This window comes from Rissa tridactyla, chromosome 14 (genome assembly GCF_028500815.1).
Source record: "Rissa tridactyla isolate bRisTri1 chromosome 14, bRisTri1.patW.cur.20221130, whole genome shotgun sequence".
NCBI classification, from domain to species: domain Eukaryota; kingdom Metazoa; phylum Chordata; class Aves; order Charadriiformes; family Laridae; genus Rissa; species Rissa tridactyla.
In genome coordinates, this window is record NC_071479.1 from 7,520,312 (window position 1) to 7,544,093 (window position 23,782).

Genomic DNA, 23,782 nt, shown 5'->3' on the forward strand with positions numbered 1-23,782 from the left:
AGCTGCAGTAGAGACACAGTGTCCCAAAGCCCACAGCAGTCCAGAGAAGTGAGCCACATCTCAAGTGTGTATCCTCACTGACAGAGCAAACCATCTCCTGGATGCAGTTTTTCGCAAAAATAACGTACTTCAGAACAACATTTGCAACAAGTCACATCTCAAGAGACCTCCTGCCCAAAGCAGTGTCCTGGTTCACTGCCTGTATCTCCCCCTCAATCTGCCCCCAGGTGTTTTGCTGCAACGTGGCATGCCCTGTTGTAGTAGTATTGATGTCTACAGTAATTACTGGCCTTGTTAACAAAGAAAAAAAAAAGAAAATAAAAGAAAAACAAGAAAAAAGAAGAAAAAAGAAAAAAAAAAAAAGAAAAAAAGAAAAAAAAGAAAAAAGAAAAAAAAGAAAAAAGAAAAAAAAAGAAAAAAAGAAAAAGCCTATTTATTTCTTACTAGGGTTTAAATGCAATCCAGCCTCCCAGACACAAGACTGCAAACTTTCTTTTGTCCTCTTTTTGCAAAAGGATCTCATCTCTTCAGGCGAGCTGGTTTGCCTTTTGCAGCCCAGAGCTCAGTGTGCACCAGCGGTGCCCCGACACCGGCGCCGGGCAGCACGTACTGCACCCCTGGGCTCACGCTGCAGCCATCGGGAAGGTTCAAGTCATCTTGCGTGCAGGGATTTAGACAAGAGCACACAGCACTCTGCTGATCCTCTGGGGGCAAAATGCAACTGCTAATTTGGAAACCAGAGCGCAGGTGGCCCTACGGAGGGTGCAGGAGCTGTGCTGGGCCAATACCCGTACCCTGGTGATCTGAGATACACACACGGCTGCCTGTGCAGGAGAGCACTAGTTCCTACAGCAAACCCACGGACCAGCTACGGGCGCTGGTTTTGCAGACTCACTCGGACACCTGTGATGCCAGGATATCCAGGAGGCCCTTCTTTTCCCTTCAGTCCTTCGTTGCCTTTTTCTCCTTTCTCTCCTTCCAGGCCTTGCTCTCCTTTGTCTCCCTGTGGAAGAGAGGAGGGTGGGAGCTTTTCATACCCACACAACACACGCGTCACTGTACATGGCTCTTACAAGCAGAAAACCCACCACATAATTAATATTTCAGGAGTCTGAGAGGAAGAGAGTCTACAAGCAAAAGGATGAATGAGCATGAGTCATAATACACTTGACATTTAACAAAATGAGCAAAACCAGGTTTCTTTTTTTTAAAGTCTCTTGGCTGGAGGAGAAGGAACTCCCCCATTACACAGGGTAATCTGAACCCTTTTGCTTCTCCTGCAATAAGGCTTGAACCTCCCACATGAATGAGAGAGACGGACAAGATCTGAAAGTCTCCCTTGCCTCACCCAGAAGCCCTGAGCTCAGGATGCTGAAAGATTTTTAATAGGATGGGTTTGTCCGGAGCAGTCGCTTGTCTCCTGCTGCCAAATGGGAATCAGTCCGGGGCTCAAATAAACAAACACTCTGCGAAACAGTGTCATCTTGCCCCTGTGAAGGATTTGTGGTCTGAGCAGTAGGCATCATGTCAAATCCCATTCTTATAATTGATGGCACAAAATTTTATGGAGACAATCAAAAAGGCCAATTCTGTACTGACAGCCACACCTACACGTGTGCAACCAACTGGCCTGTACAGTCGTTGTCCACTTGCACCTGCATTAGTGAGGGCACAACAACATCTCTCCTGATTAAACACATGCTCCTGCAGCGGCAATTCTGCTGTCCAGAGACTCATCCAGGTTGAAAGACCTGGTTTGGCTCGAGAGCTCTTGGGGACAGTTAGTAGTGGCAAGAGAATACAGAAGCCTTGACTGTCTTTAAGGAAGAGTCTTTTGGTCCAACATTCAGAGATAAGCAGAAGTAGAGACACATGGCAAATAGTTTAACTAGAACGAAGCAATAAACCGCATTGTTGTGGGACCGGCTGCTTTTACTTTCCATGGAACAAAACTGTTGGCCTGTTTGGAAAGGCCGGCTGTGCAGGGACAGAAATCAGAGTCCCGTTCCAAAGGCAAGGTAGCAAACTCACAGCAGCCACAGAGCGCAGTGCAAGCCCTGAGCGAGCACCTGGGGCTTTGCCAAGAGGCAGGGGATCTGGTTTCTGTACTTGCAAACAACGTTCTGGTCAGTGGTGCAGGGGAGAGTGATGGACAATGCCTGATTTCCCCTGCCAGGCCCAGGAATTCCTGATTAGTTGGAAATTTAATCTGTAAAGACTCAAATAAAACAGACAAATTGTTGGAAACTAGATTTTGAAGAACTTGACCTTTTTGGAGACCTGATCAGATGCCAGAAATGTGGGTAGTGGAGGGAAAAAGGAGGAGTCTGTTATGTGTGCTTACAGAAAAAAATCCTTAGAGGGAGCAGGGCAGAGGTTTATTGCACAGAGGACCCAATAACCCCCTTGGCTTCAACCTGGCCCCAGGAACCACGGGGGCCTGAGTGCACGGAGATGTGTGTGAGAGATGAAATATGCCACAAGAGTGCGGTTTACCTTGACACCGTCCGGCCCGGGTGGCCCGCTGTCCCCTTCCAGCCCTGATTCTCCCTACAAGACAGAAGTAAACGCCATAAGGCTGTGCCCAAATACGCTTTTTCCCCGTGCTTTCGGCAGCTGACTGGTGGCAGTGAGTGGGGCTGCAGCCACAGGAGCCCAGCCCTGCACTTCGACACGTGTCCTCTCTCATATCCTAATGCTGAACAAGCTCTTCCCGGAGCAAGAGCAGGAGTTCAGCCTCTTTATTCTGAGCCATAGTTTCTCCTCCAGGACCCCGCTGCTGGCCTGCGGGAAGACCTCTTTCCCTGGGTTGAAAAGGGGGCTCAGTCTGTATTCATTTAACCTGGGGCTTCCCCATCCTGCTCCAACAACTGACCGTAGTCCTGAGAAGGGACAAGAGCCATTGCCGGCTTCAATCTGTGCATTCATCCCGTCCCTGGCTCCCTCCCACGTGTGCATAGTGCAGCCAGTGTTTCCCTGCTTAATGCCCGCCTTCTGCTCCAGCGTCTCCCTGCTCCGTGTGGATGGCACCCTCCTGGCAGCGCCTGGCTGGGGAACAGGACGGGTCTGTTCCCACACTGCCCCTTTCATACGCGAGGTTGTCACAGCGCTTTGCAAAGCAGCACTGTAGCACTGGAGAGGCTCAGGTAAGCTGGTGAGCTCAAGCTGACAGGCTCTGCGAGGAAGGTGTTTCCACCACCCGGAGAAGCAACAAGGGCCATAAGGGTTACGGGATGCCCAGGGCAGGGTCTGTCTGCCCGCCCAAGGAACAGAGCCTCTGGGGAACTAGTAAACAGAGAAGTCCTACGAGAAGGTGAGCGTACTTACCCTTTGGCCAATGAGGCCTTGCTCTCCAGGGACTCCCAGCTGGCCAGGATCACCCTACAAAGAAGGAACCACAGACATGAAGACAAGCTGTCTACTGGCGGTGAGTCAGGATGAAACACTTCCCATCGCACCCCTCATTTTGACTTTTTCATTCCTCTCCCACACAAGCACCTTCACTCCAGTTTGCAAGGGGGTCCAAAGGACAGGTTGGCATCACCAGCGCCTCTGCTTGAAGAAGGCCAGTGCACACCTCGCAGGCTCTCAATGATGCCCAACAGGACAGGGGTACAAGAGTGGTTTGTGCTTCCTGCAGCTGCAGAACCAGAAGATATTCCCTTGGCATGGGCCTTTGGCAGGAAAAGCAGCAATGCTGGGTGCAATGCAGCACTGTGGCAGACACAGCTGGAGCGAGGGAGAAGACAGCTGACAGCTCTTTGAGCGCCAGCACGACTGAGGAAGGTGGAGAAGAACCTGAATCTTTGATGGCACCAAAACAAATGAACTGAAGGTGCTTGGATCTGGCAAACAAATGGATCTTGGCAACAGGCTGCGAGGTTGCACTGGGGGTACAACAGCCACAGGGCAGCTACCTCCCATGTGTGCCCATCCAAGCGAACTGCTTTGCAAGGAGTCTGGCTCAGGAAATTCAGAGGCAGAAGGAGAAACAGGTTTGACCTATCCATACAGCAAACTGGTCTGCAAGCGATCACTGCCCAGAGCAACCCCAGCATGTCCCAGCACTTCCCAGCTTCGGAGAAGGAGCAGCACGGGACTCTCACTCTCTGACCCACCAGCAAGGACGTGTTGCACTGACAGCGGGTTAAAGAGGTGTTTGCACAAACCATTGTGTCCTGTTCCCAAGGAGGGCAGCCAGGAGCACGGGAGCTGAAACACTCGTGAAGTATCAGGACGCCAAAGACACAGTAGCTCCAGTGAAGTGTCAGAAGATTTGCCAAGGAAAACATGGCAAAGGATGGGGCTGGGGGTGGGGAGTGAAGAACAGCGAAGAGGAAATTGCATTTAATCCCCACACAGAGTCTGTTCAAAAGCTCTCCACACAGGAGCGAACCTTCAAACCAAGCAGAAAGGGGGTTAGGATAAAATAAAACCCCCTCTGAGCTGCTCAGCACAGGGATCTTATTCAAACAGAGACGGTTTTTATAGGTCTTTCCATGGGGACAAGAAGGTGCATTCATGGCTCTGAGTAGAGCACCCTTCCCCCATAACCATTAGAGGAGTTCAGTCCCCACAGAGTTGAGGCTTGGAAACTGTGGCAGGACCTTGTCTGAGGGTATTTTTAAGTTTGGGACCTTCCTAAGACTCGTCTTGTTTCAGATTAGAAGCTGCCTGGATCTCTGGGTCTCAAGGACTCCCTTCTCCACTCAGATTTTGGATCTGCAAACGAGTTGAGCTTCATTTCCAAAGTCCTTCACAGGCAGAAGACCCCTGAGACGGTGCTTGTCCCCAGCACCGACAGCCTCTCCCTCGGGATGGGGCTCAGGAATTTGTAACCAAGGGCTTAACGTTAACCTGGTTTTACTTTTTAAACTTTATCTTTTGTTGCGTATGCTGTCTGCTTTGGCTACTGGAGGGTGAACCTGCAATGTCAGCCAGTCCTGCAGCAACAGACGTTGCTATTATCTCCCTGGTCTGGCAGAGAACTTGCACTAAGGGTTTTTCTTACCTTCATGCCAGGTTCACCTGCGAGGCCAGGTTGTCCCATTGAGCCAGGCGGTCCCTGGAAAAAAAAAAAAAAAAGATAATGAAAAAACCCATTGTAACTGAGTAGAAAGCAAGATCAAAGACATAATTCCTTTAGCAGAGCCCTCCTGGGACAGCGGAGCCCTGTTTGCAATGTAATTACCTCCCCGGAGCTGGCTTAGGGTACGCAGCATCAAAGAGGCCCAGTACCCCCGTGTGCCTGGTTCCTGGGAGGGCTCTGCTTGTCTCTCACGCCTCCCCGCTCCCCGGCCCTGCGGCAGCCCCCAGCTTCCTCTGAAGCCCTTCACAAGGCTCCAGCAGGTTGGCTGATACGGTGGATAACAAAAATGCTCAGCTGTGCTCTTGCTTCCTGCAGCCCCACTTCTCCGTTACCGCTGGCGTGAGCACACTCTTGGTGCCACCAGTCTCGTGTCGGTCGGGGTTTGCAGGCGCAGTGAACTGCCCCAGGCGACACAGCTTCCAGCGGAGCCATTGGCTCCACGCTCCCGGAGAGGCAGGGGCACAATGGTGCTGCCAGCTCTGGGACAGCGCAAGGGAGCCAAGAACAGCAAGGTTACACCAAACCCTTCAGCACAAACTTTGGCCAGATTAGCCTTGACATCCATCACCCACTTTCTCCGGCTGTAATGGGCCAGTAAACATCCTAATGCCAACGACTGGGCTCAGACCAGAAATCCATGGCCCAGGGCTGTCGCCAGGCTGTGCTGGCTGGAAGAAAGTGCCTGGCAGATGAGATAACGTGTCCCTGTCTATCCGAGCAGAGACCCTGGTAGACGGTCTTGGCATCCCCCAGAGAGCCAAAAATGAGTGCCCGACTTCGAAAACTATGTGAAGTAAGAAAGAAAGAGGCAAGATGAGAGAATGACATTGCAAACTATTACTCAGGGTCCAGCTGCCACGTGCAGCCTTGCCATAGCGGGGTCACGTTCATTAGATACCTTTAGGACCAAGATCAATTGGGAGCTTTAATCTTTGTACATTTGCTAGTACCTCTGGGAAGCATGGGGAATGAGAATCAGTAAAACAAGCCCAAATATAGGACAGCAAAGCTTGTCTTTAAAGGATTTGAGTGGTTTATTTACTTATGATATTTGTTTTCCGGACAACAATCTCCCTTCTCTTTGCAGTTAGGAATAAAGGAAAAAAGAGCACATAGTCAAGGGAGCACTCGTCTGCCCAGGGAATAAAGCCAGTTCCTCGCTTGCTGAAATGGATTCAAGCAGAGGAGGGATCAGGGCGCATGTTGGGTTTACGAACAAATGGTCAAGTCACGCAATGAGAAAATTCAAGCTCCAATGAAAGCAAAAATCCTGCTTTGGTTTCTGCAGAGGTGCCAGTGCAGAGAAAGGCTCCTGGAAGAGTCACAGATTTGAATAAAGCTCTGTATTTTCTTGGTTGGCAACACCCAGAGTGGCTCAGTAGCAGCTTTCCAGCTCCCCAGTGTGGTTTACCACGCTGAGAGCACACTCCATCCAGTCTAGCAGCCATGAGAATGGAAACTTTCATGACTCATACGCTTTGCAGTAGACTGCATTAAAAGTCACCTTCGCTGCTGTTTTCACAACCAAGCGAAACATCACGTCTATGTTACAGCCCGGGACCTATGGAAAGGAGCTACCCAAAGGGAACTGGCACATCTGGTATACACAGCCAAGACTACAACACTTCGAGGGGAGCGAAATCAAGCCAAGACTGCAGACGAGTTAGGGGGAAACCATGGAGGCATCTCCTGCGCTCCATCGGGGCACTCTTTGGCAGCTGCTGCTGCTTTGGTTATGGAGTGTTTGTGCCACTGCTTCACGGCAACGGCAACCCAAAAGCAGAGTCAGCAGCGAAGGCGTTTCTCTGAGCTTCCTCCACTGGCTGCAGCAGCTCACGATGGGACTGCCATAGCAATCCAGGTGGGCTGACAAAGCCGTGTCTTGTCAGCAACGGCACCAGTGAGGGGGAAAGAAAAGACCAGTTTTCGGTTTGAATTGTTACTGTATTTGGTCCGTGACTCTGCACCCTGGTGCAGAAAGGTGGTCCCCGGTGTGGTCGCAGAGCCGTGCCTGGGACTTGTTAGTGTGGTCAGCTTTGCAGTGTTTCTCTTGTCGTGAAGACGGGTCTGTACATCTACCAACTGGGTGTCTATGGGCTGTGATGAAAATGATGCTTGAATTTCTGATTTGCACTGTTTGCTTTGGAAGTTGACTTTCAGACTTGAGGGAAATCCTTCCTGCTTGTGCCCCACATGTAGAAGGATGTGCCTCTCCACATTTACTCCTGCCCCAGTCCTGCTATTCTTGATGCAAGGGGAAAACAAATAGGAGCAAAGCTCAGACCTACCTTATGCCCGATTTCTCCCAAAGGCCCAGGTGGTCCTTGTGGTCCTTGTGGTCCCTGAAAAACAGAGACACAAGGCTCTTTTCATACAACTGCTTTCATTTCTGAAGGGCCATCACTTCAATGGCCTGTAAGGTAAAACACCAGATATCACCACATCACAGTGAGCTATGCAGGATGCAAGAGATGGCCAGTGAGATGGAGAGGCCAGCAATGGGTGTGCTGAGGCATCTTCACAGGCAAACAGCAGCTCAGAAGGTCCTTCATCTTTCTGTCTCCCAACTAAAACAACTGCAGTTGGCAACCTGAAAATGCCTGGTTTACCCTCTCCCTTCACAGTCCAGGTCAGTCCCCACAGACGCAGAGAGCAGATGACGACCCCTCTTCCTGCTTTGGTGGTCCTGTTTGCCCTCCTTGAGGTCTATGTCTTCACCCTTCACCTCCCAGTGCCTTCCCCAAAGCTGTGGGCTCACTTCTGACCCCATCAGCCTCCCTCCTGGTCCCCTTCAGCTCTACCTACCAACCCAGCCCAATCCCTCCCGTTACATCTGACCCTGTCCCAGACCCAACCTTGCTCTTCTTTTCCCCCTTCCCTTCTGAAATCCAGCCCAGGGTGTATCCTACACTCTCCCTGGTTGTTCCATGGCTCCCTTTTGCTTTCCAGGGCTCTGACCTTGTCTTTCCTCGTGCCTCCTAGGACTCTAGCCAAATCTTTCACATCTCTGACCATGCTGGAGTTGGCAAGGACAAAGCAGCTGGGAATGGGAATGAGTGGCGGAGAACAGACAGACAGAGAAAGAAATGAAGTGTCTGTGTGTGTGCAAGGAAAGACAGATGAAGAGAGAGTGATAAGACACTTGCCGGGTCGCCTGGAGCCCCTTTTGCTCCTGGAGGTCCAGAAGGTCCTTGGATACCCTAGAAAAATTAAAGAAAAACAAGGTCAGCTCCAACCCCATAGCAATCTTGCATGCCTCTCGGCAGTAACATGCATCTTGTAAACGCTCCAGTAAAAGGAGCAGAGAGGTGGCCCCATAAGTGTGAGATACTGTCCGAGTTCTCCCTCCTGGACCAGCACCCAAAACTTATGCATTTGAGTGAAACTGAGGTTATGAAAGGAAGCACAAGGGATGGACACTTACGGGGAAGCCACGTGCTCCTGTCTCCCCAGTCTCACCCATCTTCCCCTGTGAACACACGGTTACAGCGATTAGCAGCTGGGAATGTGCCGAGACACCTGTGGCGCTTTGGCCAGGGGAAGCTGCAGCTCCCTGGACAGTGTGTACGTGTGGGTACCCCCACGGGGACTGACACCGTGCCAGGTTTGGCAGGCACTGGCTCTCGCAGAGGACATACCTGCAGCCCATCTGGCCCCAGCTTGCCTGGCTCCCCTGGTCGGCCCTGCAAAGCAAAAAGACAAAGACACGTTGGCAGGAGCACAAACTATTGGCGATGCCCTTCTGCCCCAGCCCACCTGCTCTTGCATTTTTGTGCATCAAATATTCCCTCCTGTTCCCTTCAGCTTTTGAGAGGCCAAAAGCCCAGGACCCTGCCCTGAGGAACACCCCAGTCAGCAGGGAGTGTGGGCAATGGGCTGCACGGCCTAGGGTTTTTTGAGCAAACACTGCTTTGAAGGAAGCTGGGATTCTCGGGAGACTCGGCACAGCCCCACCTGGCAGGGCATGCAATAAGGGAGATTCCCCATCCAAATTGCATTCACAGGGCCACGTGTGCTGTGCAGGGGACGGAGTCTGGGACGTTCAATGGTACAAGGGTCCAGCTCTGCCGCACTGCTCGCACACCAGGCTGCTGCCAACGGGAGAAACTCTCCCATGAGCCCTTCTCAAAGTCTGTGAAGGAGCAGGCTTGGGTGAGGCTCTGCTCAGGCAGGGTATCTGCCAGGCTCTCTTTGCACCAGCCATCTCCTGCCCTCTGTTTTTTCCTGTCCTGACCTAATCAACATGAAGTACATCAGAACAGATATGTATTCCCTTAGGTCATATTTTACCAGTCATGTTAAATTGCTCCATTTTTTCTGCTATGTTCTGCTATGTTCAGCTATGTAACAGCCAAGCGCCCTCGCTGCCAGTTAAAGCTTCTCCCCTTCCTGCGAGAACCCTATTATTTTAGCAGAGGCCCTTTTAAGTTTGTGGACTGCCTCTGTATCCAGGGTCTCAGACCCCAGCTGCAAGGGTCCTGATGCCTGCATTGGGCAGATTTTACCCCGGCTGAACAAAAGACTCATCCCTGCTGGCTGATCCTCATGGAGCGATTGAACATCGCCTGTTCCTAGAGGAGGATGTGACCTTGATCCTGCCCAGAGCATTTCACAACACAGCTAAAAGCAGCCTTGGCCAACCTGGCCACCCGCTGGCACTCACCTTGACACCTCGTGACCCCGGCTCGCCTACTGGTCCATCAGGCCCTCTAGCACCCTGGAAAAAGGCATAAGAGAGGCAAAAATAAGAACACAGAGTATACGTCTCACTGGAAAATACAGCAGTCACTTTAGCTTTGGCCACCAGGAAAATCCATGAGATCAGTCCTGGCTAAGCCAACCTATACCTGGTTGGGTTGAGCACAGGAGCAGGGAGCCCAGGACTCAACAGATCCCTTTCTGTCTTTTGTTGCTTCACTTCTCACCATTTACCAGCACACAGCACCAAAATGTTTTTTATTCCTGTTAAATCAACTACCAACCACAAAACAAAGCCAGAGGAGAAAGGCAGGCCAGAACAGCCTTATTTTCAGACAACAGTTACATCACAAGGGTTTTGCAATGGACAGACTTGCAGTTCTAGCCTTATTGATATCAAACCTCTTCCTTCCTCAAAACCATGCTTTTCCAACTGCCCCTGCCCTTAACCTTACTACACTGTCTGATGGTCGCAATCAGGACAATAATGCTACAAAATATGCACGCAAGCCCCCATCATACAGTTCCTTCACAATTCTCCTGGGCCCCAAACTGCTCCCAAAGAGCAGGGTTTATCTGCTGGCAGCTGAACTCCAAGCCCTCAGTTACAGTTACCTGCTATTTAAAGAACTGGCTGCTCTTAAGTGTCAGGCAGGTGCTCATGCATATGGATGCTGGGAGGAGCGCAGCCAGCCGTGCCTGCTTTGGCATGTCTGGTCCTACGCCCGGCATCTGCTCCTGGGTTTGCGCATGGAGGAGGCACGAGGACCTCGGGAGGTGTACGGGACACGCGCATGGTTAGAAATGCTCGTGGCACATACAAGAGTTCAGATAGTGAGAGATCCTGGAAGTGATTAGCTAGAATTGAACAGCTCATGGTACGGCTTGGGAAGCCATATCCTCAAGGAAGAGGTGTTCTTCCTCTTCCAGAGGGTGCTAGCTGGGGAGAGAATTGGTCTCAAAGAGGGGACAACGGTGATCTAGCTTTCAAGCTAACGTCAGAAGAGCTGAACCTGCAGCTTCCTGCACCATTCGAACCCCAGAAACCAGTGTGTTACTCTAACAGAGAATAAACAGAGCCATGGTCAGGGAAAATACAACAGTAAAAAAAGGGCATATCAAGAGACTCTATTAATGCACATCATGTTCATAATCGGGCCATGAGCTCAGTTGGGACTCTTAGGCGTTACTGCAATATAAATAATAAATAAAAACACAGAGCGGTGCTAGAATGTAGTGGTAAGAGGAATCCTGAGAGCAGGCCAGCGCGGAAATAGAGAAAACAGGAGCCAACGTGCTTAATCGGGATGCAAACCGAGTGCCAAAAGTAATAACGGGGCTAGGGAGCCAATGTGTTAGAAAAGTAACTCCACTATGACAGGCAAGAGAGAGAGAGAGACTCACAAAGAAAGGCAGTGTAACAGCAGAAGATGTATAGGAAACCTAGCCAAATTATTACAGCAGACAAACATTGTCAATATAAAATAATGCAAAAACTTCTACTGCGCTTGGCAAAACCCTGTGCCGCTGAGCGGACCAGAGATTAAATAACCAAAAGCCTGAACTGCATGCCAGTAAGACAGAGCTCTAAAGAACGCTCAGCCTGGTCTCTGGGACAGACGGACAGAGAAGGACTGTGCACCAGATGGGGACACCACAACCAAATGGGGTGGTTCACAGGTCGGCGCTTTGCTACACTAATGTAATGGCAGCTCTCACCAGCCCCACACCCCAGCTCATGCTGGCCACTAGATCACAGAGCAGTAAAGACCAAAAGTTTTATTAATCCATGTCCCCATAAACCTCAAAGCACAATGACATAAACCAGAAGGTCATTTAAAAGCAGGGCTACTGACAGCTGAAGCCAGACAGCGCTGTAGGTTGGAGCAGAGGGGGAGCAGGGCTTGGAGGCATCTGGGGAGCTGCGTGGGGTGACCGGGACATCCAGTAACCCAGCAAAATACACAGACCTGCCCCGGGCTGGGTACCGGGCTGCCCAAAGAGAAGGGAGGCGTCAGCATGGGCATGGCACTGGCACCCTGGGAAAGCACCTTGCCACCCAACTTCTCATCCTCCCTGGAAAACACACTGTTCCCCTCCTCTTTGAGCAGCCATTCAGTTATTTTGTGCAATTACATCTTTACTACCCGAGATGACAGGGTTACCCGCTTCTGAAGATGTGCTGAGGGGAAAGACTCAGTAGCTCAGCGCTGGTGTTAGAGAAGGAGGGAGCAGGGATCAGAGGCAAGTGGGACAAGGAAACAGCAGCAATGGCCCAGGTTAGAGGTCTCCATTCCAGGACAGATGCTGACGGGGAAGGAAAGTGGGATGCGTCTGTCCCCTCCAGACCGCTCTTCTGTAGCCTGTCCTGCCCTATCCACCCGCTTTGCTGGTGCTGAGCTGGTCCCAGCCGGGTGGAGGCTGGTGAGTGTCCTCAGCCCTCGCCCAGTGCCGCAGCATGGGCAGCGATGGCTGTGGTTCGCAGTGGTCCAGTCTGGCAGGGCTGGCTGGGGAAGTGTTTACGGTATCCTCGTTTCTTCCAGCAGAGCCCTGTCAGCAGCAGCGCAGGATCTGCCAGGGCAATCTCACTTCACAGCAGTCACCTGCCTAATCCCATCACAACACATCTCATCGGCATCTGACCTAAAGAAGGAGAAAGTTGACCCCGTATTCGCAAATGCATGTGGCAAGCTTCATCTTCTCCAGCCTCCCGGGCCGAAACCCAGGATAAAGGCTTCCCCTAATTTTCCCTGACAGGAAAGGCTACATTTAGTCAATTAGTTAAATCTTTAAAACTCTCTTTTACTGACAACGCCAGTTAGAGATGAGTGAGTGAGGTCCTGGCAGCTCTCCAGGGAGCATCCCATGCCAAACGCCGCAAGGCACAGGGGGAACGTGCCTTTCCCCTGCAGCCCCAGCGGTTTGGCCATGCAGGCAGGGCTGAGCACAGCTCCTCGGGCTCCCCTTGAACCTTCAGCCCTTCAAAATGAACTGAACAGCCAGGCATGGCCACCCTGAGCATGGCAGGGCAGAGGGACCAGGGTGAGCGTGTAGAGAGGCACCTCAGGGAATAACATCCTAAGGGTATACGCAGCATGGACCCATCCTAAGAACGGGGTAAGGAGGGTGCAGTGAGAGGCGTGGCTTTATCACCATTGTCAGCATCTCTAGGAGCCCATGAAACAGAGAAGGAAGCTTTTCTTTAGCCTGCGTCAGTATTTATATGGCATACACAGCTCAGGAGAGGTCCTGCTGGGCCAGGGCTGTACAAACAGTACAAGCTCCAAGTAGCTTTATAATGTAAACAGGAAAAAAAGGAGGGTTAAATCAAGATCGGTCCACTCCTTTGCACACGGACAGCCAAGGCACAGAGAGATACAGGCTTAGGGCTGGTGGAGCATTTGAAAACCTGGTCAACTGTTTCATTGAATCCAGTTGGACATGAACTGCTCAAAGGCATTGCCACATCCATCTCAAAGCAGCTCAGCCGAGGTCACGCAGGGAGTCACAGCACAGGGATGTGCCTGGGCAGCCCCTCTGAGGCACAGGAGCTCCTGTGTGGAGCCACAACTCCACACACCACAACTGTGACCACTCACTGCGACCTCAACAGATGAGTTTCCCCTTTTGGTTGTGTTTTCTGGCAAGAGAAGCCAAAATGGCACTGCGCGGGAAATCACAGCTCTGCGTCCCTGTGTCCGAATGCCGATGCTCCAGCTGCAGTAAGTTGTGCCTGCGCTGAGGTCCTCTCAGCAGGCAGCAAGATACAGCTGGACGGAGCCCAGCTTTTTTTTTAATTCTAGTTTCAATGTCTTACATGGGCACATTTCTCACTATAATCCCCGAGCAGGTGCGCGTGGAGCTATGTAGTAGAAAGCCATCATTGAGTCCTGGCAAGTCTCACCTGCAGTCACATGCTGCCCCCCATTAATCACGAGTTTTGGTAAATGTAGGCTCCAGCAACAGTAGCAAAGCAGGTCATAGAGTTGCACGATCAGTGAGTCCACAGGCCGAGACAGTATTGCCCTCAGAGACATGCAATGCTGAGCAGCGCTATCAGCAATCCCCGACAAAACAAAGTGTTACGATGTTGGCCAGATATGAACATCGTCAGCTCACAAATGCAGGGGAATTCAGCTCTGGGCTTTGCAATTCAGGTTTATTGCTAGTCCATGTGAGCCAATAGAGGTATATCCTGCTGCTAGAGGCAGCATTCCCGCAGAACAGCGCTAAATACTCAAACAAGCTGTTTCTGCAAAGCAGCGCTGCATTTTCCCCTGTTTAAGCAGATACTCAGAGCTCAGAGACAGTAACCAGCCTCTGAACAGCAGAAGCACGAACACGCAGTCAGTAGCTCCTTTCCAGAAATCCAGAGCTTCTTCCTTACCCCTTTATCCAAATATTGATATTTCACTATCACAGTCTGGCCAAATAAAAGGCAAGCAGATGCCTTGCCCAGAGCTGAAGGGAGACATTACTGGCCACAGATTTGTAGCTAACTTTTCCTCACACTTCTAACGCTTTTCCAGACAACTAGAAAGGTCCCCGGGAGCAAAACAATATACCTCTGCTTTTTCTTCATGAACAACAACTCAGCTGGGCCCGGCAAAAGCAACTCTTTTCATGTTTGCTTAGATAACACCGCTTTATAAATCCCTGGCATTTTCAAATTCCTGCAGGCAGTGCTGCTGGGAAGTATGGGGTCCGTGCGGCAGCGCGAGCGGTCCCCACCTGGGCAGAGCGCTGGGAGCGCAGCTCCGCACGCCTTATCTCGTCTTTGCAGGCTTCACCTGGGCAATAGTTAATGCAGGAGCTTGATGAGTGAATGGTACAGTGGAAAAGAGAAATATGCTTTGGGATTTAAAAAGCTCCTCTGGCCCGAGCCAGTACCCAGCATCCCTTCCAGTGAGAAGATAAAATGCCAGAAATATTGACAGACGCCTTGGCCAGAAGAACAGGTCAAGGTAGGTCACTTCATAGCAGGATTTCAGGTGCAGCTTTATGATCTGAGCTGCAAAGTCATGGCTCCAGCTGGTATTTAGTCTTCTGTAGAGATTCTCAGTCAATACCTGGGCGTTTTGATATTGATATCCCTGATAGAGGACGCTGGAGACCACAGGTTTTCCTGCTGCGAGAAGCTGATTAACAGAAACGTGCTTTTGAATTTAAGTGAGACAGGGTGAGGGACTTGCTGAATCAGCCGCCTCCAAATTTAAACCTTGATTTGGTTAAATAATTAGGTTTAAATATGTGCATAGCTGTCACTAGCTGAATGTTAAGCACACGCCTAAGTGCTACACTGAGGACGGACGAAGGGAAATAAGCCTGGGCTCACAGGGCCATGTTTCTTGTCCTTAGGGAAGAGGAGAGGGGAAACCGCGTTTGTGGAAGATTGTTCACTATCAGTTTGATGGGCAAAACAAAGACTTGGGAAGAAACAATAGCCCTGTCATGACTAAAAAGGAGGTTACAATTTTAAAAGAATTTTCTTTTTAAAATTTATACTTATATCTGCAAAATACCAAAGCTATCGCAACATAAACACAGACCCCCAAAAGTCGCCATTGTTCTTTACAATCAAAACCATATTTGCTATTTACATTTCCTTCAAAAGCAAAATTACTTTAATGAAGTATCCACAAACAGAGCTCATGGAATCCACAAACATCTGGCGGAGGCTGCATTCATGTTTCCATTCTGAATTGAATTACGTCCCTTTTGTAAACTAGGATAGACAGAGGGTAATGTCTGAAATTACAATTGGGGGATCAATTCCCCATCCTGAGAAAACCAAGAGCCAGAACAGCAGGACAAACTAGGCAAACAAAGAATACTATGTGCCTGGAATATCTTCTGAGAGTATGAAGAGAAGGAAAACCTGAGAGAGAGATATACAAACCAGAAATCCTGCAGGCAGGAGATCTGCTGGTCCTTACAACACCAACTTTCCATCATCATATTCACTGAAATGTGTAGGATTTCAGAGCAAAGCCCAAGCTCCTCCTCTCTGCTGGGGATCTTGGAAAGGATGTCAGTCTGCCTCACGAGTTCTATATGGATTATATCACTGCGGTGCTCAAAGGCACCAAATCTCCACCACGCCACAGCCCAGCAGCGGGTGTTGAAGGCAGGATCAGCGCAGGGCACCAGCAGCAGACCCAGATGCTCAGCGCCTGCTGGCAAAGACTGCTCCTTGCCGATACCGGTGTCCTTACGGCAACATCAAGATCTCAATCAAGGTCTTGCTGTCTTAAGGCAACATCAAGACCTCTTCCCCGGGCACTGAATTCTGTTCTACCTCCACGTTCTGCAATTCCTGGGGTGACTTTTTGCAGGGCTCCGCAGCCAGCCGCGACAGAGCCACCGCTGCGTTTCTGGTTTTCATGGCTGGGATGCACTTTGAAGTCTAGGCTTCCTCAGTGGAGAAATGTCCAGGGGGAACAACTGGCACAGGGTCTGCCAGACTCAACGTCTGGAGAGAAAATGCAACCCAAGGCCATGAAGCTGAACGTCTCTGGTACGTCACTTTGAGGATGGACAGCGCTGGCGGCAGTTGGTGTCCTGCAGGATTTCTCCGCAGGGTTTGGCACCCTCTCTCTGGATCTAGCTACACCCAAAGGCAGGTCCCTGCTGTGCTGGCCAAGCTCCTTTCTTAGGAGCTGAATCAGCTTTGCTCTTGGTTTTACCTTGGGTGAGAATAAATACTCACTTCGTCATTCCTGACAGCACAAGTGGAGCTGAAAACTGCCCGGTCAAGCTTTACTCTCCTTGTGGCTTGAGGACTTTAGGCCAACACAGAAGTAAGAAGCCGGAGAAGATTTATGTGAGTGAATCTTGCTCAACCCAACAGCCAAACCCGCAGTTGTATGCGACTGCCTGTCATAAGGAGAGGCTCGGAGCCGGGGGGATGTGGCCAGCATCCCTGGCTGGTAGCTGGGGGAACGCAGTGCTGGGACTCCTTCTCCATCATCGCGGACATTAAAGGCACTGGCAGAAATGTCTGATCCCCTTGGAGGACTCACCTCTCCAAGAGCCCACACAGTTGGCAGCCTGGATTCATTCAGAAGGCGTTTCCCGTTCAGCTCTGCGCTGTAGTTTTACCTTGAGATATTTTCTGCCACCCATTCAAAGCCTCCCCTGAAAGTGCCTCCAGTTTCTCATCCATCATGACCATGGATGTCCCAGACAGCTCAGTTCATTGCTGCTGTGTAGCACAGAGAAACCTCGCTCCCCAGGGGACCCTCTAAAAGCGGAGCCAGGGAATGAGATCCATGGGCCTTCCCACCAAAGAGAAGAGCAGCAAGGAAGCTGATTTTCCCAGCCACAAGTTAAAAGCTGAACCCTGATATGCATCTGCTGGGCTTGGTGTCCTTCTAGCTATGCTTTTAAAGCTTAAAGCAGTTCCAGGGTACATAACTCTGTGGTTATAAAGCTCTCTAACTGGTAATTCCGTTTCTGTTTGCCAGTCCCAGCTATTCAAAGCCCGTATTAGCCCTGGCATAGGGAAACACATGCGATCCTTGGCTGTCCGGAATCCCCCAAGCAGGAGCTGCAGTTGAAGGAGAGACTTGGGGTGGGTAAAACGTATCATTTACTCTAGACTACATCTTTGAGAATGAAACATGGAAACAGATATCATAAGGTCCTTGGAGGGAGAAATGCAAAATATGCTGTTGTTGGGGCCTTCAGCAGAACCCGTGTGTGCTCGCTATTAATACTTTGTAAAGCAGCTGGACAAGGAAAAACAACCCAAAGCAGGGATGCTCCTGCAATAAATGTCCCGTTGAAGAAGAGGAAAGATTGAGGAGCTCAGTGGGATATGGATTGGATGTCACAGGCAGGAAAACAAGCAGCTTTGGCAGGTCTAGAGGTCATTCTGCTGTCGGCTGTCACCCAAACAGAGCAGGAAGAACCACACGTGAACTGACACAGAGCGCTTGGGAAATATTTATCTAGTGTAACTTGTACTTGTAGCACTGTCAGTGATGCTAGCGTTACCCAGTACTAAGCTGGGGTCTGCTCTTTCCAGGCAGAGCGAGGATTCACACATGCCTTACAGTGTGCTACTGTTTAGATACGTACAGATAAAACCGGGGCTTTGTGTTATGGGCTCGAAAAACCCCTAGAAAGACACAAGACATGCTTAGAGTTTGACATACTGACAATGCAAAACACACCTTTCTCACAACCCTGTGGAATGTTACCAGAAAATATTAATCGTGCGAGACTTAAAGTGAAGACATGGAAAGAGTTGACTGTTCGGCTCCTTGTCAGCTCTGTTTCTGCCTGCCTCGTCTCTTCATTCTATGTCACGGCAGAACATTTGCTGCTTTCTCTGCCTCCGGTTAAATCACAACATTTCACATCTCAGCTGCTCTCTCTCCTTTGGCAGCAAAGGCACCTTTCCTGGTCTTCTACCTGCACCCTTTTCCCCAGCCCAGATACATCTTCAGATGACTAAATCTTCACCATCCTCACCAGAAGAGTCCGTAAACCCTCTTATGACATTGCAGGTGGTTGGAAAAGACAAGCTGGACCACTTCCACCACAAACTCTACACTGGGACACCCCTCTGCCCATACACCTCACTTGCGTTCGCATCCCTGGTAAGACTTGCTTCAACGAACACAGTCTTTATGCACAGCAGAAACATGGCTGTGGAGGTGCTACCCCAAATGCTGCTCCTCTTCACACCCCAAATTAATCCACCGGATTACTTTTCCAATGGCTGAAAAAGGAGAGGGATAAAAGTGCTTACCCTGCGGCCTTTCATCCCTCTTATCCCTGGCGCACCACGGACTCCTGCCGGACCCTGGAAAGGGAAAAGGGAAACAAAATGAAGATGGAGGAGGAGGAAGGCAGCAGCTGTCGGTAAGAGCCCACATCCCTACGTGATCTGCAGGGGCCTCAGACGCAGACCCTTGACCAGCAGGTTGGTTCATTAAACTCTTGCCAAAGACATTACCATATTTACTTGTCTCTAAATGGTCTTTTTTTTTTAAACTCACTGATTGTCTTTGGATTATGAACATTTAGGCCAAGGATCCTGGCTGAGGTTCGTACGCTTAAATATCTGCAGCCTGTTGTTTGTGTAAGTGGTGTGATTTGAAGAGAAGTTGAACATCCAGAATTCCCTCCGAAGCTATTAAAAGCAGCTGTTTTTCAGTATCTGTATAAAAATAATAATAACCGGGATCTGTTTTTCAGTTGTCCAAATACAGACACCTCATCTTAGGTATCCAAGTTTGACCTTTCCAGCCAAATGCTGATTTTATCTTCAAGTAACTGTTGCCCTGTTAGTGCTGCGTAAATATTCATACTGGCAGATAGATGCTAATTTCATTGGGACTGTTGGTGTTGTGGATGTGATCCTGTTCTTTTACACTCACAGAAAGGATTCAGGTTCTCTTTTGACCTGGATTTGTACACACTTGATCCTGTGATGTGCACACAGGAAAAGCAGAAAAAAATTAAACAGCTTTTTTTTTTTCCCTGTGACAATATTTATCAGTTTCAAAAATTAAAGGATATGTTCAATTAACAGGACTTATTTCTGTATTATAACTTTAAGAGCCCATATTTGAAGTTAATGCTTTTCTACTGTCAGAAAAGAAAACCTCAAAATGACACATTCCATTCTTACTCCCTCAAACATTCCACATGAAGTTTTGCTATTTATATATTAATAGCTTTTACCAACTGTCAACCCTGCAAACTCCACCAAGGATTAGAACAAAATTGGACTGTGATCTTCCTACTGCTTGTACCACTGCCACTAATAAAGATTTTGCTTTTGGAACCGAGGTATCTTTCTTCATGGCATGTAAGTTCAGAAAACAAACGCTTAGCTGTTCTCACTCAAGATGGAAAAGTTAGTTGACTGTAACTATATTTGTAATCCCAGTAAATCTCGGTTTTGCCAGTGAGGTCAGTAGCGACTGGCACAGACAAGCAGTAGATGTGTCAGATGCCTGTTTTATAGAGATTTTTATGATAAACACATACTGAAATGAAATTCTTTGTTGGTATTTGGAATATCCTCCTGGAAGTCCCAGCCTATCCCAAATACCTTATGAAGATACAAGCACAGAAACATTCATTGTGATGGCAAAATGGTGAGGGAGCAACTAGATACCATGCTGGTAATTTCAAGGAACTGTTCAGGAGAAGATGAGTGACTTTCGATATACCTATATGCATACATTATTTTCAAAATTGTGTATTAACACAAAAGATGTACCACGATGGTGAGCAGGAAGGGGAAAAAGGAATTCACAAGCCTCAGTGAGCTGAAACGAAGGCAGAGTTTCCTACCATTGACTAAACCTTTGCTCCTCATTCCCAATCACCTTCTCTCGAATTCAACAGCCATCAGAGCTGCTAAGGCTCACTGGAGAGCTTAATCTCAAAGATTTTAACAGTTTAGGACAAACAACAACAGCATGCCTCAGGTCTGGCTTGAAAAGCAAATAATGAGTGTTTCATGGCGAAACAGGCAGAAACAGCTGGAGTTAATGAGCGGGGATTTGATATTAGGGCATTATCTGATTTACTGGCTCTGTGAGGAAGTTTGACTTATTGAATTATAACTTTTTAAAATGCAGTCTTGGAGGAAACATTTTGCTTGGATGAACTTGTTAGTTATTTGCCTGCAGGAGAACAGGGAACTGAAGGAAGCAGAAGGACCTGGGGACGGTCTCAGCTCCCAGAGCTCTGCAGAGAGGTTTCGGCATCTCCAGTCAGAGCTGATGTCTCTAGTCATACTGTTGTTGTCATGCCCCAGTGAAGTAAGACAAAACTGAAGGTAGTAGTCAGTGGTGCACCAGACAGTGCTTCAGGATGGGGAGCTCTTTGCTGCAGGGCCACTGCAGAACCTCCCTCTGCTCAGGACGCGCTGCTGTCCCCCCCAGCGCCCACAGCATGGAATACGCTGGGGGCCTGCCTAACGCTCTGGCCATTCCTCAGCCATGCAGCAGCTAACGGGCTGGGAAAGCTGCTAAAAAAGGGACAGCTAGAGATATCCAGCTGCCTCCTAGACTTCTGCCAACAACAAATCTACGTGCTGCTCTCAGGGGCCACAGACCAGCTCACTGCTGGGGCTGCAGGCAGCATCGTGCTCCTTTTATTGTAAGGGCCTGGCCAGTGCCACTTTGCTGCTCTTCATTTAGGGATGGGTCACTGAGAGGTGCTGCTTGACCTCAGACCTTGTCTTCCCCTCACCTCCGTTGACTTGCAACTGTGAAATCTCTCCCCAGGCAGCAGATGGCTGTGTCTGGGGGGCCCAGCGCATCCCCCAGCGTCTTGCACTGGGCAGAGCTGCCGCTGATCCAGAGGCCAAATCTTTGGCACTGCCTGGGCATTTCACTGCTGTGGTCTTCCTCCCAATTAACAACACTGTGGGAATTCACACACTGAGCAAAATCCATTCCCTGTACCCACCCAGAGCTGACTTTCTGTTGGTTCCAGCAAACGACATGCAGCAGCATTTGTGCTGCTGGGAGAGCCGGAGCTCCGTCGAACCAACAGCTGTGGGAAACTGGAGCCACACTAAAATCTACCTCCACACCAATTGCATGCTCCAGCTGCAGCTGCACATGTACCAGATGAGCCCGGCCAGGCGGAGGGTGCATCTGGGGGCAGCTGCTCTGCTGCCCTTCTCCCTCCAGCGAGGGGCTCCGCAAACGCACGATGCAGCCACTGTATCGTACAATGTGACCACTGCTACTACCAACAATTCCTAGCAGAAAGAGAGGGCTTTGCGTAACGCCTTGAGCTAGTGAACTCGTGGCCCGCTAAAAGATGGAGGCTGGATTGTGAGTTTTGGACCCTCCGTTAGGGAAATGAGCTACAGAAGTTTGGATTACCACCAATTATTTTTTTCAGCATTTCATCCCGTGCTGCTCTCACCTGTGTCCCATCCCTTTACCCCTATCTCTTGTTCAAATCAACTGGGACACAGTTGCTTGACTCAGCCCATGAATGCCTAGGGTAGGGGATGGTGATTTTTGGCGTACAGTATTACAAGGTGGTGATAGCCTCTACTTACTGTTGGTCCAGGTATCCCAGGAAAACCCACTCCTCCTGGTATCCCCGGGTGCCCCTAAAATGGAAGGAAGAAGAACATGCCTGGTGTGAATTCCTGGGATCTGCTCAGCCCTTCTTCCTCCAAGTGGGAAGACAGAAAAAAAGGCATTGTTGGTTGCTTGCAAGGTCAGGCAGGTCTGTTATTTGTCAGGGTAAAATTGCTCAGGGGCAGATGGAGAAGGCCAGGCTGCGAAAAGCCCAGCTCCAACCTTACTAGCAGTATAAGCAGCTAGATTGTCTGAACAGCCCAGGAGAGAATGGGCTGAATAATTGGGAAAATCTGTCTTTGGGTCTTGTACTACAGTACACAGGAGGCAAGTGTCAGGGCAAGACAAGACATTGCTGGGGTCCCCTCTATTAAACTCCTAAATGAGAATCCCCAAACAGCAGTGCACATAGCACAGCAAAACACCATGAGCGTGCTGCCCCAGCAGCCCCACATCTCCCGCTGCTCCTGGCAACTTGGTGGGACGTGAACAGGGGTTGCTGTTGTTGGATCCCATCCTGTTCCTGGATCCCATCTGTTCAGCCACCAGGATGCTTGGAAACAGGCAATCCTTCAGGCGCCGTAGCATGTAGCTCCCAGTTATCTCTACTTGACACAACAGGTCCTCAGCTGATGGAACTGCAGAACACACGTTGAAACCCAGTGTTTCCCCTGAAGGGGAGATTGCTGGGATGAGCTTAAACCTCAGTCCCCAGTCAATCCAATGGCCATGTCCGTCCCCACAGAGACAGGAAGAATTTGCAGCTATTCTATTTTATTTATGTAAATAAAAGACTAGGAGAAGCTGTACTCTTCGCTAGGACAGAGAGAGAGAGGCATCAGCAAGAGCGAGAGAATGCAGACTTACTCCTTACCATCGACCCCTTGACTCCTGGAGGGCCTGGGGGTCCCACTGAGCCACGGTCGCCCTAGGAGAGACACATGGGGAAGAGTGAGGGCTTTTGCTAACAAGCACTCCGAGCTGGCAGCAATGGGGATCTAGAGCAATGAAACAACTGAAAGATCCACAAATTGCAGACTTTGCCATCAGGTTTCTACCAGAAGGGCTTCCAGTAGCGAATAACCATCACCCTCTTCCAAGTATCCATCTCATCAGAGTAGTTAAAGGACTACAGCAAGAATTAACTAATCCTCCATATTCCAAGAGAGAGGACTTTACTACTGCCATCAAACCACTGAAGAACAAGAAACAAGAAAAAATGTGCTCAAGGCCCTCTTCAACTCTAGACTAGGACTGGATCCCAGGAGATCTCCAGCTCTTCCCACCCAAGGCATGACATCCCTCTCTGTTCTGCAGTATCATAATCCCTACACATTCTGGCATTTTTAGAGGCATGGATTTGAAAGCTGTGGCCGTGAGGTCCTGCTGAGAGTGAGGAATCAAGTTGGGAAAAACCAGACAGCTGGTGTTTTCAGAAGGAGACTGTAGGTGTTTTTGGGGGACTCCCTATCCTGGGCCTTACACTGAGACCACAGTGAAGACAACAATGATCTGGAGGCCTGTGTTTACGAGGGATTCAGAGCCAGATACCTCCATGGCCCACCCTACAGATATCAGCCCTTTTAAAACAGGCCACCATTTGGCTTTAAAAAAATGAACGTTACTGAAAAAATCACTTATTAATTCCCAAAGTCTTACTCAACCCTGCATGCGGAACATCTCCCTTCCCCTGAGTACATCCTTGGCCCCACAGCTCAGCCAAGAACAGGAGACGAGGTGTAAACCTCCCTGAGCACCACCGTGGCCCATGACACACGGCGAGTGAAAGGCATGGCTCTGGCGATGGGATGTTAACTGCTCCTTTTTGGAGCCGGTGGCAATTCTCACCGTGACTGCCTGTACTCTCCCTCGCAGCCCCAGTAACACACCGGGAATTAGGTGTGTTACATTTGGGTGCCTGGGG

General features: G+C 49.8%; 1 protein-coding gene across 1 annotated transcript in view; it reads right to left on the reverse strand.

Annotated features, from left to right (window-relative positions):
• The window catches only part of COL27A1 (collagen type XXVII alpha 1 chain), a 161,223-nt gene that overhangs the window by 36,384 nt on the left and 101,057 nt on the right, over positions 1-23,782 (reverse strand). Inside the window, exons 26-37 of the mRNA XM_054221069.1 lie at positions 22,733-22,786; positions 21,834-21,887; positions 18,546-18,599; positions 9,753-9,806; positions 8,728-8,772; positions 8,514-8,558; positions 8,236-8,289; positions 7,378-7,431; positions 5,012-5,065; positions 3,328-3,381; positions 2,497-2,550; positions 896-1,003 (exon numbers count right to left, since the gene is read on the reverse strand). Of these exons, the coding sequence (XP_054077044.1) occupies positions 896-1,003; positions 2,497-2,550; positions 3,328-3,381; positions 5,012-5,065; positions 7,378-7,431; positions 8,236-8,289; positions 8,514-8,558; positions 8,728-8,772; positions 9,753-9,806; positions 18,546-18,599; positions 21,834-21,887; positions 22,733-22,786 (684 nt within the window). The remainder of the gene's footprint in view (positions 1-895; positions 1,004-2,496; positions 2,551-3,327; positions 3,382-5,011; positions 5,066-7,377; positions 7,432-8,235; positions 8,290-8,513; positions 8,559-8,727; positions 8,773-9,752; positions 9,807-18,545; positions 18,600-21,833; positions 21,888-22,732; positions 22,787-23,782) is intronic.